The 17698-nt window shown below is 32.1% G+C and overlaps 1 protein-coding gene across 1 annotated transcript; it reads left to right on the forward strand.

The window, feature by feature from the left end:
* The first annotated feature begins 11726 nt into the window (after nucleotides 1-11726).
* LOC25482435 (zeatin O-glucosyltransferase) lies at nucleotides 11727-13380 on the forward strand. Its single transcript, XM_013610988.3, has one exon. It carries the CDS (start codon nucleotides 11859-11861, stop codon nucleotides 13242-13244), a length of 1386 nt encoding a protein of 461 aa, XP_013466442.1. The 5' UTR covers nucleotides 11727-11858; the 3' UTR covers nucleotides 13245-13380.
* Nucleotides 13381-17698: the final 4318 nt, after the last annotated feature.

Raw genomic sequence — 17698 nt, forward strand, 5'->3', positions numbered from 1 at the left:
AGGAGAATCACGGCATAAGTAAAAGGAGACATTTTCGGTGCAAAATTTGGATGGGTACGTAGTACACTATAAAGTAGCACAAAAATAGTATATAAAAAAAGGAGCATAATTCCTTAAAAAAACAAAAAGGAGCATACAAAATATAAATGAAGAGTGAAGGTTTTTTTTTTTTTTTTTAAGGAAGTGAAGGTTTTTTTTTTTAAGAAGTAAAAATGCAATATATTAACAATAACAAAGTTGTTTTCTCATCATAAGATGTGTCAAAAGAGTGCAACTAAAGTTCACAAATACAGACCAAAAATAACATAAAACTGACAAGGTTAGCCAATGCCTAAACAAGCTAGCGGGCATGTCAACCAGCTGTGACCTCCTAAAATGAAAACATCATGGATGCCTTCATCCACCAATACGAGTGAATCTTGACTTTTTCCAACAAGCTACACATATTGATTTCCTTGTTTCTAAAAAGCCTATTATTGCGTTCATTTCATAAAACCCACACACGAACAAGCCAAATAAGTTGCATAAAAGATATTCTTTTTACCGAACCACCTATCAAATAAATAGATTGGAGAAAATGGTTAGTAGTTCTATAAGGGTCTGCCTCATAAACTCCAATCCAATCACAAACCAAGTACCACAACTCCCTAAAAATTCGATAGGAGAAAAATAAATGTTGCGTTGTTTCCACTTCTCCGCACCCAGTCACACACATATGAGCTTCCTAAGTAATGATCCCACGAGCCATCAGATTTACTTTGGCTTGCAACCTGTTGCGAAGAAGTCTCCAAGCTAAAATTGACACCTTTGTTGGAACAAATTTGTGCCAAATCAAATCAGAAGCCGCATCAAAAATATGACTGTCATCGGTCGTCAACATCTAATATACACCGCGAACAGAATAACCTCCACAAGGATTAAGTCTCCACCTCCACTGATCAGAAGTCTGCTCCTGCAAAGTAACATCAAATAACAACAACCAACACTCTCCTAGCAACTCCTCATCCCAATCCCACAACCTCCGCCTCCACCTCCACCTCCTTGCCACACCCCTCCTCCTCCCACCCTAAAGAAAACATATCCACCATGTATGATTTTTATCTCTAAGAAATTCGTAAAAATATTGTAGTCCCCTGAGAAAAATAGAAGGGGTTTTTATTCTTTAAAAATATAAATTGGGACAGTTATTATTTCCCTTCTTTACACTTTTTTTTTAAGAAGCTAAATTAGTCCACTCAAACTGACACCTGAGAGAATTGAACCTGAGACTTTGAGGAGGAGTACACTCCCAAGTCCCAAATAAATACCACCAAACTAATCCAAGTGGACCCATCTTTACACTTTATTTGGTTGATAGAAAAATATATAAAAAAAAATTAAAAAATATATTATTTAGTAGTTTGGTATGAGAGAAATTGAAAGGAAATTAGCATAAAAGAAATATGTGGTTATAAAATGACATAAATAGATTACAAATTTAGTTTATAAAATGACATAAATATCTTTGACAAAAACTCAATATGATAAAAATAAATTAAAATTATTATTTCATTAGGATAAATATAAATTAAAAAATCTAAATATAAAAATATAAAATATATTTCACAACAATCAAATAGTTTTTTCAATTAATTAAATGAATCACAAAATGAAATCAATTTTAAAAATATATTTATGCATTTACATTACATACTAAGAGTAATAAATCGTTCAAAAATATAATCAATAGATAAAAGTTAGATAATCAATTACATATCATATAATAAATTAAAGGTTAAATATATTTTTCCGTCTCTTAAATACTATTTCAAATCATGATCTTTTAAACTTACTACCTTCTTTTAATTGACGCCTTGTATTGCATCGACACTTGAAACAATTTTGTAAATCTTAATCGTATAAGATTGTAATAATGATTAAAGTATTGATGCTTCGCCAGGCAGTCGAATTCCGAAGCTCAAACACTCATCACTCAAATGCATAATAATCATTTGACTAAGCAAATGAAAGATTCAACAATATATCACATATATAGATGTCATATCAGACTTATACATATTATTATCATATATGTATATATTTAAAATTGACCAACATGTTTATGTCTTTATGAATGATCAAAATGTTGATGCTTCACCATAAAGTCGGATTCTGAAGCTCAAACAACATCCAATCATCCAAATACAGAAACATGATGACAATTTTAATTAATTTTATATGATGCTTTATGATTGATTGAGTTTGTGTAACACCCTGACGTAACGCCTACTAGTATTTTTCTAAATTAAAATACAAATAATATTTAAACATATACGGATGTCACACATTCTCATCGCTCAAAAATACTTCAATTTAATTAAATATAGTGCAGCGGAAATAAATTCAAAACATAGTCACATCATCTTAACAATTAAACTGAGTTCCAACATGAATATCAAAATAATGTCTGAAAATTAAAAAGAAACCTCAAATTCTTTAGTGTTACAGAATCAGAGCAATGACACTAAATAACTCCCATTAACGATAAAAATTGACGAGAACGGCTCCACGTCATCCACTAAGACTCACAACTAAGAATTTTCATATGGAGTATTTGTACCACACAAAGGTACAAGCGGTCAACCCGCAAAACAGGTGGTGAGCATACATTCAAAATAATACGGGTGCATAAACATCATGAGTAGACTCAAAGAGATAGCATACATAAAACACAATTAACCATACACATTATCATCATTCAATAATCATATCATTCAATATTCACATCATTCAATAACCACATCATTCAATAATCATATCATTTAATATTCACAATTGGTCACTCAAATTATAAACGAAGACAATTATCATTTATGAATTCACACTCATACATTTATGTATGCAATGCTAAAAAACTCGACCAAATATGCATGTGGTACTAAACCTACTCACCAAATTTTGATATCAGAGGTATGTTACTGAATTTATCCAACGTATTTTTAAATACAACATCTTCGAATAGACTCGACCATGAATGCCAAATTTTAATCATCAATACACATCGTCAAATACCTCATTAATACATACCTTCAAATAATTCATCAATACACATCGTCAAATAATTCATCATTACACATCGTCAAACAATTCATCTTTGCTCATCATTTAATATCACATCAATTCAATCCATCATCTAAAACATATTATTTCAAAACATGTCAAGTTTTCGACACTCATCCTAACTTAACTAACATTGGAAGTTAATCCCCTAAGGTCATAATCCTATTACCTTTAACCTCATTATACTTTTATCCCACCCAATTTTCCTACGTATTAACAACATCGTATTTTTCCTTAAGTCAACAATGTTACTTTAAAAAAATTGTGACAGAGCAGATGTGTTCACAGAGTTATTGAAGCATATAGGTAAATGCTAAAATTATAAAATTAAATATGCAGAAACTACTATATGTCCTCTTTCGAACACAATTGATCCACTCGTAAAGGAGTTTCCTAACTTAAAGAAATTTATAAAACAGAATAGTCATCTGCATAATATCACAAAACAATACACAAGTAATATTAAACTACAAATTTTTTCAGTAATATACTACTATATCTTAGCTTTCAAACCCAACTGGGTTCACTAAAAAATAAGCTGTTTAACACAGGTTATACCCAATTTAATCCAACTACATCATAATCCTCTTATGCAGAAAATTACTCTAATTTCTCTCTTTCATTTATAATCCTCTCTATCGCTCAAATTAACCATTAACAACAACTTTCAATAGAATTAAATCACCACTAACCTTTAAAAAAAATTCTCACATAGCTTTCTCCCTATGTTTCCTTGGCCACATTTTCTCCAAAAACCGTAGTTCTCCTTTGCTCTCTCAAGTCTCTTTCTTTCTTTTTATGTAACTCTAATTCTCTAATGATCTTCTCTATTTATAACCACTATTTGGGATTAAGTTTGTTTGTAGCAAGAGACTTCCTATGTTCAAGCACAAAAGCAAGAGACTTTCAACAAACAAATTACAAAGAATAAGTTTAGTTGAACGCTTGATATACAATCAGTGATGTTCATAATACAAAACAGTTTAGACTCTAAGACTAAAGAATTTCTAAGATATGAAAGTTTATAAGAAATTCTAAGTGTTTGTTGCTTTATGAATTTTGACAGAGTTTTGGCACTTGTTAAAATTGCAGAGTCTCTACATATCTTTAAGTCTTCATCCTGTAGGAAAGAGACATTGTAGAGATGCTAGCGCATCAAAGAGTCGTTAGAAAAGCTTGATCAAACATCATTGATTTGTTGCTTGATTTGGTTAATGTACAAAGAAGGAATAATTTGAAAACCATTCCTTAATAAGGAATTAACTGTTCCAATCCAGTAAAGACACAACTGTAGCTTTTACTATGCGCATGAAATGTTGGAGTAGTGGAGGTAGTGATTGTACAATTGTACTTTTTTTCCTTTCTCTGAAGATAAGAATCCAAACTTCTAATTCTTCATTACTATGCACATGAAATGTTGGAGTAGTGGAGTGAAGGTAGTGGTTGTACAATTGTACTTTTTGACCTTTCTCTCAAGATAAGAATCCAAAACCTTCTAATTCTTCAAAAACATTGTTGCTCAAGTCTTCTAATCCCTTCTGCATCTGTGTCTTCAAATAAACTTCAGACCAACTTATAATAACTGACTTCAAGGTCTTCACATCAGCTACTGATAAACTTCAGACCTTGGGTGAACTTCATACTCTGGCATTCAGCTTCTAGAAAGTCTTCAGACCATGACTTGCAAGTTGACTTTTCATGAAAATTCCTTTACTTTAATTTGTTTTTCTAGAACCATATTTTGTTTTAAGACATATAAATTGTAGTCTATGATCCTGCACACTTGAACAAATATTAGCAAATCCAATTGATCTTTTAATACTGTTATCATCAAAACTTAAGAGGCATTGTTTAAACTCATTTTTGTTCCAACATAGTTTTCTCCCATAATTCTTAAACAGAATTACTATATGCACCCCTAATCTAGTTACTATTCTTTTTTTATAACTACACAGTCTTGCTATTTACACCTCCCTCTGTTCAGATCACTAAAACGTTTCCTAAATTACTATTTACACCCATTTTCTACCCAGTTTTACTAATGCACCTCTGTTTTTACTCTATTCTTTAACCAACTGGTTAACCAAGCTACTTCCTCATTACCTATAATTCAGTAAGTGTGAATAATTTAATTAACAATATCAAACGATCTATACCAATAATAATACTACTAATATTATATAACAATAATACTAATAGATTATTATTTAAAAGTCGGGTGTTACACTTTGTACTATTTGAGAAAGAAAATCACGTAGAATATAAATTCGTAATTGATTTTTAAAAAATTCATATAAATAAAAAAAGATTTGAATCTAATGATTTAATCAGAACCAAATGCTATGATACCGCTGTAGGGATTGTAAGAGGGGTTCTTTCAAAAAATTTAAACCTTGTAGAGGAATAAATCTCGATGAGCTGGTCTTGATTAAATCATTAATCATAAATCAAACAACAACTTGAAAGGAATATGTGTTTATCTCAAAGAGTGAGTAATCACAAGCATTGCTCGATGACACCACCTCTACTCAGTCCACACGAACAAATTCATTCACTCACAGTGCTAGCTGCTCACGAATGAAGGCTTAGAGAGAAGGGGACAATTTATAGGATTTCAGAAAACTAGGGTTTCTGAAAGAGTGAATTAGGTTTAGGAAATTTTACCATACACCTCTACAATTATACATTGACCCTATAAACCATAAAAGATTCCAATTTTTCCGTTTTTATTAATTGAGTTCACCCTACAAAATATTTTCAGTTCATTAAAGTCTTCTGGTAGCTAAACTTTTTTATGCCAGAATACTAAAGATTTCCGAAATTAAAATATTGCAGAATGGAAGGCAACTCAAATTCATGCTTTCAAAATGAAAAGCAAAATAATGGACCCTGTAACAATTTGTTTTTGTATTTATCCAAAAATCCATTTTTTATTGTATTTATCCAAAAATCAATTTGTTGTTGTGATAATCAACACGTTTTTTTGTTGGTTTCCATTGACACCATATTTATTACCTTAAGAATTGAAACTATACAATAATCGTCATAAAATTTATTAAAAACAAAATCATTTGAATTATTTGTACCAGTAGTTGTCATCGTGTCATCGATCTAATACAGCGGTTGAGCGGAGAATAAGAAAAAAGAGTGTTCTCCAACATTCCATTATTTTTTGTTTGAAATTGATTTTCCGGATCTAGATCCAGCTGAAAAATAGTGCAAGAAGGAGAAGCGATGGAAGAGGCCGAGGCAGGGGCGGTTCTAAGGCCCGGCGACCCCGGGCACTCGCCCGGGCTCCGGGCCAATTTTTTTGCAATTTCTTGTGTAAATTCCTATGAATTTCTTATATAAACTTCTATAAATTGGACAATTTCTTTATATTTTTTATTATTTGCTTGCAATTTCTTATGTACGCCCTATAAATGTGTTGCAAATTTTTTTTTGCCCAGGCTTTACAATATTTCTGGCTCCGCCACTGGGCCGAGGTGATGGTGGTCGTTTTTTTAGTTAGTCGTGAGTGAAGGGAAGTGGTGGTGGATAGACATGGTGGTCGGAAATCTTTTTAAATATTCCGGTTAATATTTCTGCCACATTATTAGCTAGTCTCACGTACGTCGTTATAATGAACAATTTATTATTAATAAAATGCTATATGCATCTTTTCTTTTTTAAATAAATCCTTGCAAAACTTGTACTTGGATTAGTATTTTGTTAATAAATCACTACAAAATAAGTATTTTGTTAATAAACCTTTAATTTAAAAAAAAAGTAAAATAATTCCACATGCAAATTATTTATTTATTGACAAAAAGCTCGAGACAACGTTAAATCGCCTTTTAACCCAATATAAAATGCTTTAAATAACACCGGTAAACAAAATGTTTTTTGGTGTCTTGAATCATAGCAGCATCAAGGTAATAATGAAGCACGACATGCCAATTTTTATTTCAAATAGTTAAGTGAAAATTCACCTTAAAAGATGAACAAATAGTAAATTCGACATTCGAAAATCATCACATATATATATATATATATATATATATATATATATATATATATATATATATATATATATATATATATATATATATATATATTTTGCAATATATCTATTAACTGAGTTAAATTTATAGAGATTGTGACATTGATTTTATAGAAGAAAAAAGGGATCTGGGTCTAACAAATTAGGTAAGTCTACACTGAGATGCGACCATAATTTCAAAAGAACTTTAACAAGGTCACATAGTGAGGGAGATAAATACTTAGATGTCAATATTTTTATAATTAATTATTAAAACAAAAGTATCAATTAATTTTGTTCAAATTTGACTCAATTGAGTGCTGAATTCTCTGAAAAAATTGTGGGATGATCTTGCAAGTTGGGAAAATTGATGTTGTTGATTTGTCAAAAAACGTGTACGTTTTTTCCTATTGGTACCAAGAGTATTGTGTAAGAATTGGAATTGTACCACGGTTTACTGCAATCGTGGCACAATTTGCACTAGATCTGCTTACAATATAAGCAATTTTATCCATTTGTTGGGGAATCTCAAGGAACCAAAAGAGGGGACCCGGAGAAAAGGCACACGCTAAGGGTTGGTGTCTTTTGGGTGAGATTCAAGGTTTGATAATCTCATGAAACCAAAGAAGTGAACTTTTAGGGAACTTAGAGACTAAATGTTGAGGGTCTTTTTTTTTTTTTTTGAAGTTCCAAAAGAAAGAGATTATTGGGAAATGGTTGATGACTTTTGGGGAGAGATTCATGGCTTGGGAAAGCTGAGAAACACATGAGAGATTGAGTCTTTCTGAGCAACTTGGGACACCAAAATATGAGATCCTTAGGAAATCAAAGACTAAGGGTTGGTTCATTTAGGGGGTTAGATTCTAAAGTTGAAAAACAATTTGTAAACAATTCGTATATGGAAATCAACGAGTCTCTTGGTCACAGAAAGATATTCGAGAAAAGGTTAGGAATTAAAATTGATTTGGAGTGCTTGTTGAAACACAAGCTAATTTCTTATAACTCTTTTGTATTTCTCTATAAGAAATTCATTGATGGTGAAATGACGAGATCTTTCTCCTCAAGTCGTAGGTCATTTCTTGGACCGAACTTAGTGAATAAATTTTAGGCATGTTGTTTCATATTCCTTACTCTCTTTATCCTGTTGTTCTTTGATTCGATTGTGATATTACTTTACACTTGATTTCTAAATTTGATCTAGATCTATTGTTGATGGTTGCAATTGTTTTGATTATTGGTTGTCATTGATATTCGCTCCATCTAATTTTACTAAAATTGAAATATGATACAATATATTGTTAAAATTTCCTAAAACATCATGTTGATTATCAAAATAGAGTTTAATTTAATTGAACTATTAGTTTACTAGTCTATTTAAACTTAGATCACATTGCTTATTTAAAGATGTTAATAAGATATAGACATTTAAACAGGCAAGCATGTCATATCAGGCTTTCAGAAGGCCAGACTCAGGCCTAAAAAGTAGGCATGTGACAGACCGCAGCCCAGACTTAGGCTTTAAAAAAATTTGGCAGGCTAGGCTTAGGCCTTTTCCCACCCCTACTCTTATGTAAACAACAGAGTAATGCTACGTACAATACACCAAATGGTGGCACCCCTTTCAGGATCATGCGTATACGAGAGCTTTAGTGTAGTTTTTCCATTTCAATTTGGTAAGTTTTTTTTTTTTTTTTAAGGGAAACTTAGCTCAGATTTTATACTCTTTATTTGTGGCACCTTTTATGCTCTTTAATGATCTTTATATTTACTAGCAAAAATACGTGCCCGTCTTTTTGTTATTTTTATTGTGCTAATGTGTGTAAATCATGAACGATATTTTATATGAAATTAAGATTGACGATTTCGACAAAATAGCAAGCTAACGTGTGATTTGAAGTTTGATGGAACAAAGTCGAAGAGAGCTCGCATCGAGGTCAAGCAATGAAGGCGGGAAAACACAATTTATATCTTGCAAGCGGTTTCCTTAGTTGAAACGTGGGGCAAGCAGTTGTCCAAGATGGAGGAAGTGCTGATCATGGAGTTAGTGGTTCGCCAGTTAGGTTTTTAGTATAAATAAGTGTTTCCAAGCCGGAAAATGGGTCGCAAATCATATACAAAATTCTACAACACTCAAACTACCGTCCTCTAGGGAAACGAGTTATACAGAATGTATGTAAACTGATTTGTAGACCACCTTTATTTTAATGTATTGCATTTACCTTTTCCTTTAAGTTTACATGCTTAAAGCCCTTTATCTTTTTGTTTTTACTTTACGTTGCTTTTGTTTGCAATCTCAAACCTGTCGAGAGACAATGCCTTTTCTTCACAAACCTTTCCTGCTCTCTAAGTAACCTGAGTGCATCTCGTGGCTCTTTTTCAAACCCTTTTTTCGATTAAAACCTTTGCACAACATACTCCTGAGATCTCTAGTTCGGTCTCGCTTGTAAGAATTAGAACTAGCCCGTGGTTTGTTAAAAACACAGACAAACAAATTGGCACGCCCAGTGGGACTCTGTTTGTGCAATTGATTTTTCAAAACTTTTTCATAACAACTGTTTTCAAAACCCATCTCCTTGGTGAGATCCGTTTTTAGAATTTCGTTACTATTTCCGGGTAACTTCATTGCTAAAACAACAAATTGTTTGTGTATACATTTGAGAAGTGGTAAATTATGGCTCGTGCCAGTTCATCCTCTTCACAATCATCTTCACAAGCACAATCTTTACACGCAACCTCTCCTTTGGGAGATTTAAATGTGTTGACCCCTGTGGGGGCAACTATGGCTATGCCACTTTCGACGGAAATGAGAGTAACCGCTTCCTCAAATGTTTCTACGTCAGCTCCGATGACACGAACAGAAATGGGAATCGTTATACTCCCATTCACTGCTGGTGTTCCTTCGACTAGCAACACTCAAAGTTCTCCTTTAGTCAGGGCTAGGCTTGATGATCGAAATACAAATATGCAGAATCTTTCTAGGGAACAACTGTATGGTATGCCAACTTCGATGATTGCAAATGTACATAATAGTGTGTCCGCATTTGCAGACCAAGAAAATCCGTTCATAATGCACAACGTACATAGTCCCTCAAGTTCTAGCATTTTTGGTCGGAATACTCTACCAACGTTGACAACAGATTCGATGAATTTGTTAAGACAACAATTGGACGAGAGTAACCACAAAATGGTTAATTTGTTAACACAACAAATTGGTACCGTGTTTAATCCTTTGATAAGGGACACAAATCGAAGTTGCCAAGCCTTAACCGCTCAAATGGGGAGGATAGCAGATTTCTTTGCACACCCACAACCGGTTTTTCAACCGGTTCATATAACAATACAGGGATCTATTTTTTTATTTATAATTTCTACGCAATTGCGACTTGCTTCTAAAAAAAGAGGCAACGCGCTCACCCGTCCGTATGCATGAGTATCATGCTACAACATTTGATTCATCTCTTGTAACCTATGTAGAAAGAGATGTTCTTAGAATAATTAGTAATGATATAATTTTAATTCATTTTCAACAAACGAAAAATAGATCATTTTCATTGTAATTTTAATTGCTACAACTATTTTTAATATAACTTCTGATTAAATTTAATATTATTTAATTATTTGACAAAAAAATTACCCCTCTAATATTGTCGGTTCAGATTCGCCCCTGTTTGCAAGCAAACAATAAAGCAAATTACTTTCCCTAAAAAATAATGCAAACTATTTGCCAAACATTCCATTGGTGCGTGCAGGCCGGCAAGTCCTAGGAATAATGCATGTGAAAATGAAAAAGGTAGTGGTGTATCTTGACAAGTTTGAACATATAAGAGAGGAAGATTGCAAATCAACTAAAAATATTTGGCGGGAGAAGTCTTAGTTAAAATCTGACCTTAAATATATTATGCATTGTCTCTATCAAATGGATTAAGCTCATGAGGACCTTCAACTCGTATCTCGATGGTTGTTGTTTGACACATGTTAATATTCTAATTACTCCCTCCATCCCTTAATATAGGCATCCGTTGCCTTTTTCACATTTCTTAAGAAAAGTTATCAGTGTAATTAATGTGTCTGCGTTAATATTATGAAATATTCATTTGTTTGTATGTGTATTAAATTTGACTTTTCATATTTCAAGATAATATAATAGTATTAATTAGGGTATGTTTAGGAAAAAAATAATAAACGCATCTAGTAATTTGAAAAAGGGGTTTACATTTAGGGACAAAAAAATAATAATCAAATGAGTGCTTAAATATAGGGACGGAAGGAGAACTTCATATCACAACGAAGGATTAAAATAGAAATTTTGTATTGAAAAATGATCGAAAGAGGTGAATTTAACTTTTTAAAAGTTAAAATATCGTTGAATTTAATGCAAACTTACTATTTTTAGTTTCTTTAGAGCATTTGTTAGCATACTCCATATTTATATTCCTTTTGTAACAAACAAACAAACAATATAATTTGTATGAAATTAAATTTAAATATTTAACCGAATATTTGAAAAAATTCATTCGAGAAGAAGAAATGTCCAATGTCAGTATACAACACAACACGTCTCTAATAGGAAAAAAGTGGCACCGCAAAGACATTAGGCAACGCACACCAAAGACTCTTCCACCTACCATAATCTTCATTTTTCACTTCTTATAAAGTATATGCCAAGACATTCATAGTTACTTACCCAGTTTCAAAGTTCAACACTTGATTCTAGCCAAAAAAAAAAAAAAGTATTTTAATGGCTTCCAATGGCCAAAGCAATTCTAAAAACCAAGTAGTGGTTGTTGTGGTACCTTTCCCAGCACAAGGCCATTTGAATCAGCTTCTACACTTCTCACGCCTAATCTTATCACACAACATACCTGTCCATTATGTTGGCACTTCTATACACAACCGTCAAGCTACGATTCGTGGCCAAGGTTGGGATCCAAACATCCATTTTCATCACTTCAAAGTTCCTCACTTTGTTTCACCTCCTCCCATCCTAAATTCAGAAACTAAATTTCCTTCTCATATGCTTCCTTCTTTTGAAGCATCTTTACATCTTCGCGAGCCTGTGGCGGAACTCATGCAATCACTTTCATCTGTTTTCAAAAGGGTCGTTGTAATTCATGACACATATATGGCTTCTGTGGTACAAGATGCTAAAAACATAGCGAATGTTGAGAATTACATGTTTGTCAGCACATGTGCTTTTACAGCTTTCACTTCCATTTGGGAGAGAATGGGAAAAACTCCAATTGAAAGCTCACATATCATTGATGTTCCTTCTATGGAAGGATGCTTCACAAACCAATTCGTTGATTTCATGATTGCACAAATGGAATTCTGTGAATTCAGTAATGGGAGCATCTACAATACAAACAGAGTAATCGAAGGTCCTTACTTGGAATTGATAGAGAAAATCACTTGCAATAAGAAGCATTGGGCAGTGGGACCCTTCAACCCTCTAACCATTGATCAGGAGAAGAAAGATTCAAAGGGTAGGCACTCATGCATGGAATGGCTTGATAAACAAGAAACAAACTCAGTTATATATGTATCTTTTGGAACAACAACAACCTTGACAGATGAAGAAATTGAACAGATTGCAACTGGATTGAAACAAAGCAAGATAAAGTTTATTTGGGTGTTGAGAGATGCTGATAAAGGAGACATCTTTGATAAAAATGAAGGGAAAAGAGGTGAACTTTCAAAAGGGTTTGAAGAGAGAGTTGAAGGAATGGGCTTTGTTGTGAGGGATTGGGCACCCCAGTTGGAAATTCTAAGCCACCCTTCAACGGGAGGGTTTATGAGTCATTGTGGATGGAACTCTACCTTAGAGACCATTTCAATGGGGGTGCCAATAGCAGCATGGCCTATGCATTCTGACCAACCAAGAAACTGTGTTTTGATAACACAAGTGTTAAAGATTGGTTTGGTTGTGAAGGACTGGGCTAAAAGACATAAATTGGTTACTGCTTCAAATATTGAGAATGTTGTTAGAAGGTTGATGGAGACAACGGAAGGTGATGAGATGCGAGAGAGAGCAATAAAACTTAAAAATGTTGTTGGTACGTCAATGGATGAAGGTGGAGTCTCTCGTATTGAAATGGATTCTTTTATCGCTCATATTACTAGATAGTTGTTGTGTAAATGATGATCATAAATCTTGACGAAAGTTCTATTTCAATGCTAGCTATTTATTGGTTATTTCATCCTTAACTTCTTTTTACCTTCATATTTCTATCAATCTAATTTGATGTTGGTTGTTTTAAATATATTAAGAGAAGTAGTGTCTAATCAAAGTTTGTAAAAGTAAAAAATTAATTTATATTTGTTTTATTTCAATATTATTTTGTTATTTTAAGATTTCTAACTATTGGTGAATAATGTTTATATTAAATATTATTTTCAATACACACACATGCACGCGCGCGCGCACACATATTATAAAGGTCACGCACTAACGGAGTTGATTATAGCGAAAGAGGATATACTCTCACAATGTGACAAACCAAAGTTTGATTTCTAGCTGACAAAATACTCATATTTAATTAGTGTCTGATACACATCATATAGAATTACTTTCGATTGAGGGAACTTATGGAATTTTTTTCTTAATTTTGTCTTATTCTATCTCAACGCATTTAAAAGACCTCTATTTAAATTTCGCTTTAGACCTTCATATACATTAGTCCGGCCCTGGCGAGAGCTTTAGTGTCTAGTGTAGTTTTATCATTTCAATTTGGTAAGCTTCTTCTTTTTGTTAAGGGAGACTTGGCTCATATTTTATGCACGAGATATTAAGAATGTTAAAGATTGGTTTGGTTGTCGAGGATTGGGCTAATAGACATGAATTGGTTACTGCTTCAGATATTGAGAATGTTGAGAGAGAGAGAGATAAAACTTAAAAATGTTGTTAGTACGTCAATGGATGAAGGAGGAGTTTCTCGTATGGAAATGGATTCTTTCATTGCTCATATTACTAGATATTTGCTGTGTTTTTTGGCTAGACAAATGTTACTAAGTTAATGTTCGCCTTAATCACTTTAGGAAGAGGATTAGAGGGGTAACATTGGCGCAACTGATAAAGTTGTTGTCATGTGGCTAAAATGTTACAAGTTTAAGTTCTGAAAACAACCTCTTATGTAAAAAATATGATAAGATTGTATACAATACATCAAATGGTGGGACCCATTTTTTAATCCTACGTATACATGAGCTTTAATGCACCAAATTATCCTCTTTAGGAGGAGGATTATTGCTGAAGTCAGTGGCTAGAATTATTATTTTTGCTCCACTACCTCAGATAATTTGAGATCCATTTATTTGTAGTTTTTCCATTTCAATTTGGTAAGGTTTTTTTTTTGGGTTAAGGGAGACTTCGCTCATATTTTATGCTCTTTATTTGTGGCACCTTTTATGCTCTTTAATCATCTTTAAATATGTTCCTGTTTTTTTGCTATTTTTATTGTACTAACACATGTAAATTATAAATGGTATTTTGTATGAAATTTTGATTTTGATTAAAATTATAAGTACAATTCAAATCTATTCTCTAAATATGAAATTTAATGACCAACAAAAATACAATCTTGCCCATCTAAATAATTTGACCCATCATCACATATTTACCCTTTTATGTCTTTTGCAACAAAAAATCATATTTAGATGAGAGAAAATAACTGTTAAAAGATTGTTGTGATTTTGTAATAGAAAAATCATTTTATGTGCGGGTATTTAAGAGTGAGGCTCATTTTAACTACATCTTAAATGGTTTGCATCCTCCCAAAAATAGTATTGATATTGCACTTGTAGATAAGTGGTTGACGTTTCCAATCATGAGTCACATTATTGCAACTTATTATAATAGGTTTGTAGTGGAGTTGACAAATCACGAATCGGAACTTCGAAATCTTTTTTCCAAATTAGAAGGGTGCCACCGCTTAAGAATAAAAAAACATCATGTGTCTTGACCTAATTCCAAATTATTTTCTTCTTGTTTGTTTTTTTTTAAGATGGTTGTCCACTACCTCCATAATCTACGGAGTGAAACATACACAAGAGTGAAGAGGCATCACTGTGGGAATTTGAGTATTTAGATCAACAAGTTAGGTTCCAAGACTTCATGAACATTGAAAAAGGAGAGAAACCACCCCCACCAAAAAAGGAGTCAAACCAAGTCAATCAAATTTTGTGTGACACTCTTGAAAAAGCAAAGGAAGAATTTTAAGTTATTGCAGAAGATGTAGATGATTCAATTTCACTTGATGTGATGATTGATTTTTTGTCGATGTTCATCCTTTTATTGTTCGATATTGCAACGCCAATTTTTTGTGGCCAATATATAACTAACATTATGTAAATTATATAAATATATGACTTTTATGTGTTGGAACATGCACCTACATTTTTATTGGTTATTAATGATTCCGCAATTAATAAAAATATATGTCTATGTTTTAGCAACAATTTATATTACGTTTCATTTTATTTTATTATGATATTTGATATTTCATAAACTTTTGTGAAGTTAAACATGCTTGAAGATGTACAAATTGAAGCTCACGTCCGATATTCTGCTTTCAAAAATACAATTAAGGCTTTTCTAACTCCTACCAATATTATGGATGAGTTGAAGAGACAATTTAACAAATATTTTATCTATCTTGGTGAAAGTCATTTTACATGTCATGTATTTGTTCAGATGTCATGTGTAAACCTGAGGGAAGATAAATATAAAGACACGTGAAAAACGGTTTATTTTCCTCAGGTTGTTTGTGATGATAGCGATGTAGAATTTATGTTTAGGTCGATGGTTGAAAATAATATATTATATCTTTGTGTCCGTTCCAACTGCATGTGCCAAGAATGTCTGTAGAGATTTCATGTAATGTTGTGTAATGTGTTGTTGAATTTCAAACACTCTTTATCTTTTGTTGAATTTCAAACATTCGTGTAATTTTAACAAAATGTTGAATTGATTTAATTTTTGTCAATGGTGAAAGATTATGCATTGTTCTTGCTTATGATGGATTATAATTGGTGTATGGGTTGTACCATATCTGAAATTGTTGTTTTGAATTACATGTAATAAATAGGCCGAAATTTGACATGATTCTCAAAACATAACCAATTGTCTGCATAATTAATCGGAATGGCACCGTTAACTACCGCGGAAAGCTAATTAGTTGTAGTTAACTGTCATTGAAACATAACCGGCGACAATTAACCGCCAATGAGGTTATATTGAAAAAAATACCAGAGAAATTAAGCTAGTTAATATCACGTGTGGTCCCCCTCAGACGATTTTGCATATATACAAAAGAAAAGTCAAGTTTGATGATTTAAAATATATAAGCAAAACTCATTTAATCCTATCATATCCGGTCATACATAATATACTACCATTTGCTTAATATTTTAATTTTCTAATATCATATCCGAAGGACTAAAATGATAGCTTTTATTCCAACCAGTCATCCAATACCAGCAATACATCAATCCATCCTTCAGGATTAGACGCCATAGGCATCTGAATGTGCCACCATTGCAGAACTCTCATTCAAATTTTTCAAGTGCACAAATAATGAAGCAGTATAGTTTTGAAGAAATCAAATTCGTCCACAAAAATAATGAGACAATACATGTTGCAAACTTTCCTGCAAATTGTATTATCTCAAACAATTATATTTGTACAGTCACCTCATGTATATGTATGTTGTCTTAACGATTATATTTTAAATGAATACCTCACAACTTCTATAAAAGGAACTTCATTTGAATGGATGAATGAAATTGACAATTTAAAAAAAATAAAAAATCCAAGAGTGTGTTTGGATGAGAGAATGTTTTGTGGTAATGTAATGTTTTGAAGGAACTCAAATATATTTAGGTGAATTTCATTGTTTGAATGATAATTTGGAGAATTTTCAAAACGATGAAATTTATGAAGTATTTTATTCAAGTTAAATTTAAAGAATTTCAAATGACACCTAAAAGTTAAGAATTTTAAATTTCTTCATTCTTATAATTTTTCAAATTTTGCATTATGGTCTTTAAATTTTTCAAAATTTTCAAATTGACCCAATAAATTTCTAAAGAGTGCAAATTGACCCCCTTTTTTTTTGGAAATTACAAATTGATCCCTCAATTTTAAAAAATTATAAATTGACCCCTAATTTCAATTTTCATATTCGGCCAAAAAAAATTAAAATTTATAAAAGTTCTCCATAAATGATGACAGTGAATTTTTTTATTAGTACATCCAAACAATAATATTTAGAAATGAAGACATTTTAATTGAATCATTTGAATTGCCTAGAATTTTAAATTCTTTAAAATTTATCAATTACCTTATCCAGACATTCTCTTAGGATTTTGATGAACCTCCATGAGAGAAGAAAATGAGAAAAATGGATAATCTCCAAATCAACTAAAATGATAAAAAGGGAATCCAAAGAAAAGAAAACGGTGTGTGCAATGATGAAATAAACCATTAGAAAACATTCTTCTAGATTTTAAATGTAAATCTTCTCTTTTGAAAGTTTAGATGATGAAAAAGGATTAGAGATTTTTTTCTATAGAATATAAGGG

Source organism: Medicago truncatula, chromosome 1 (genome assembly GCF_003473485.1).
Source record: "Medicago truncatula cultivar Jemalong A17 chromosome 1, MtrunA17r5.0-ANR, whole genome shotgun sequence".
In the NCBI taxonomy this organism is placed as follows: domain Eukaryota; kingdom Viridiplantae; phylum Streptophyta; class Magnoliopsida; order Fabales; family Fabaceae; genus Medicago; species Medicago truncatula.

Excerpts from the sequence above, each read along its gene's own strand:
- LOC25482435 (XM_013610988.3), top strand. The coding sequence starts at position 11,859 with ATGGCTTCCAATGGCCAAAGCAATTCTAAAAACCAAGTAGTGGTTGTT.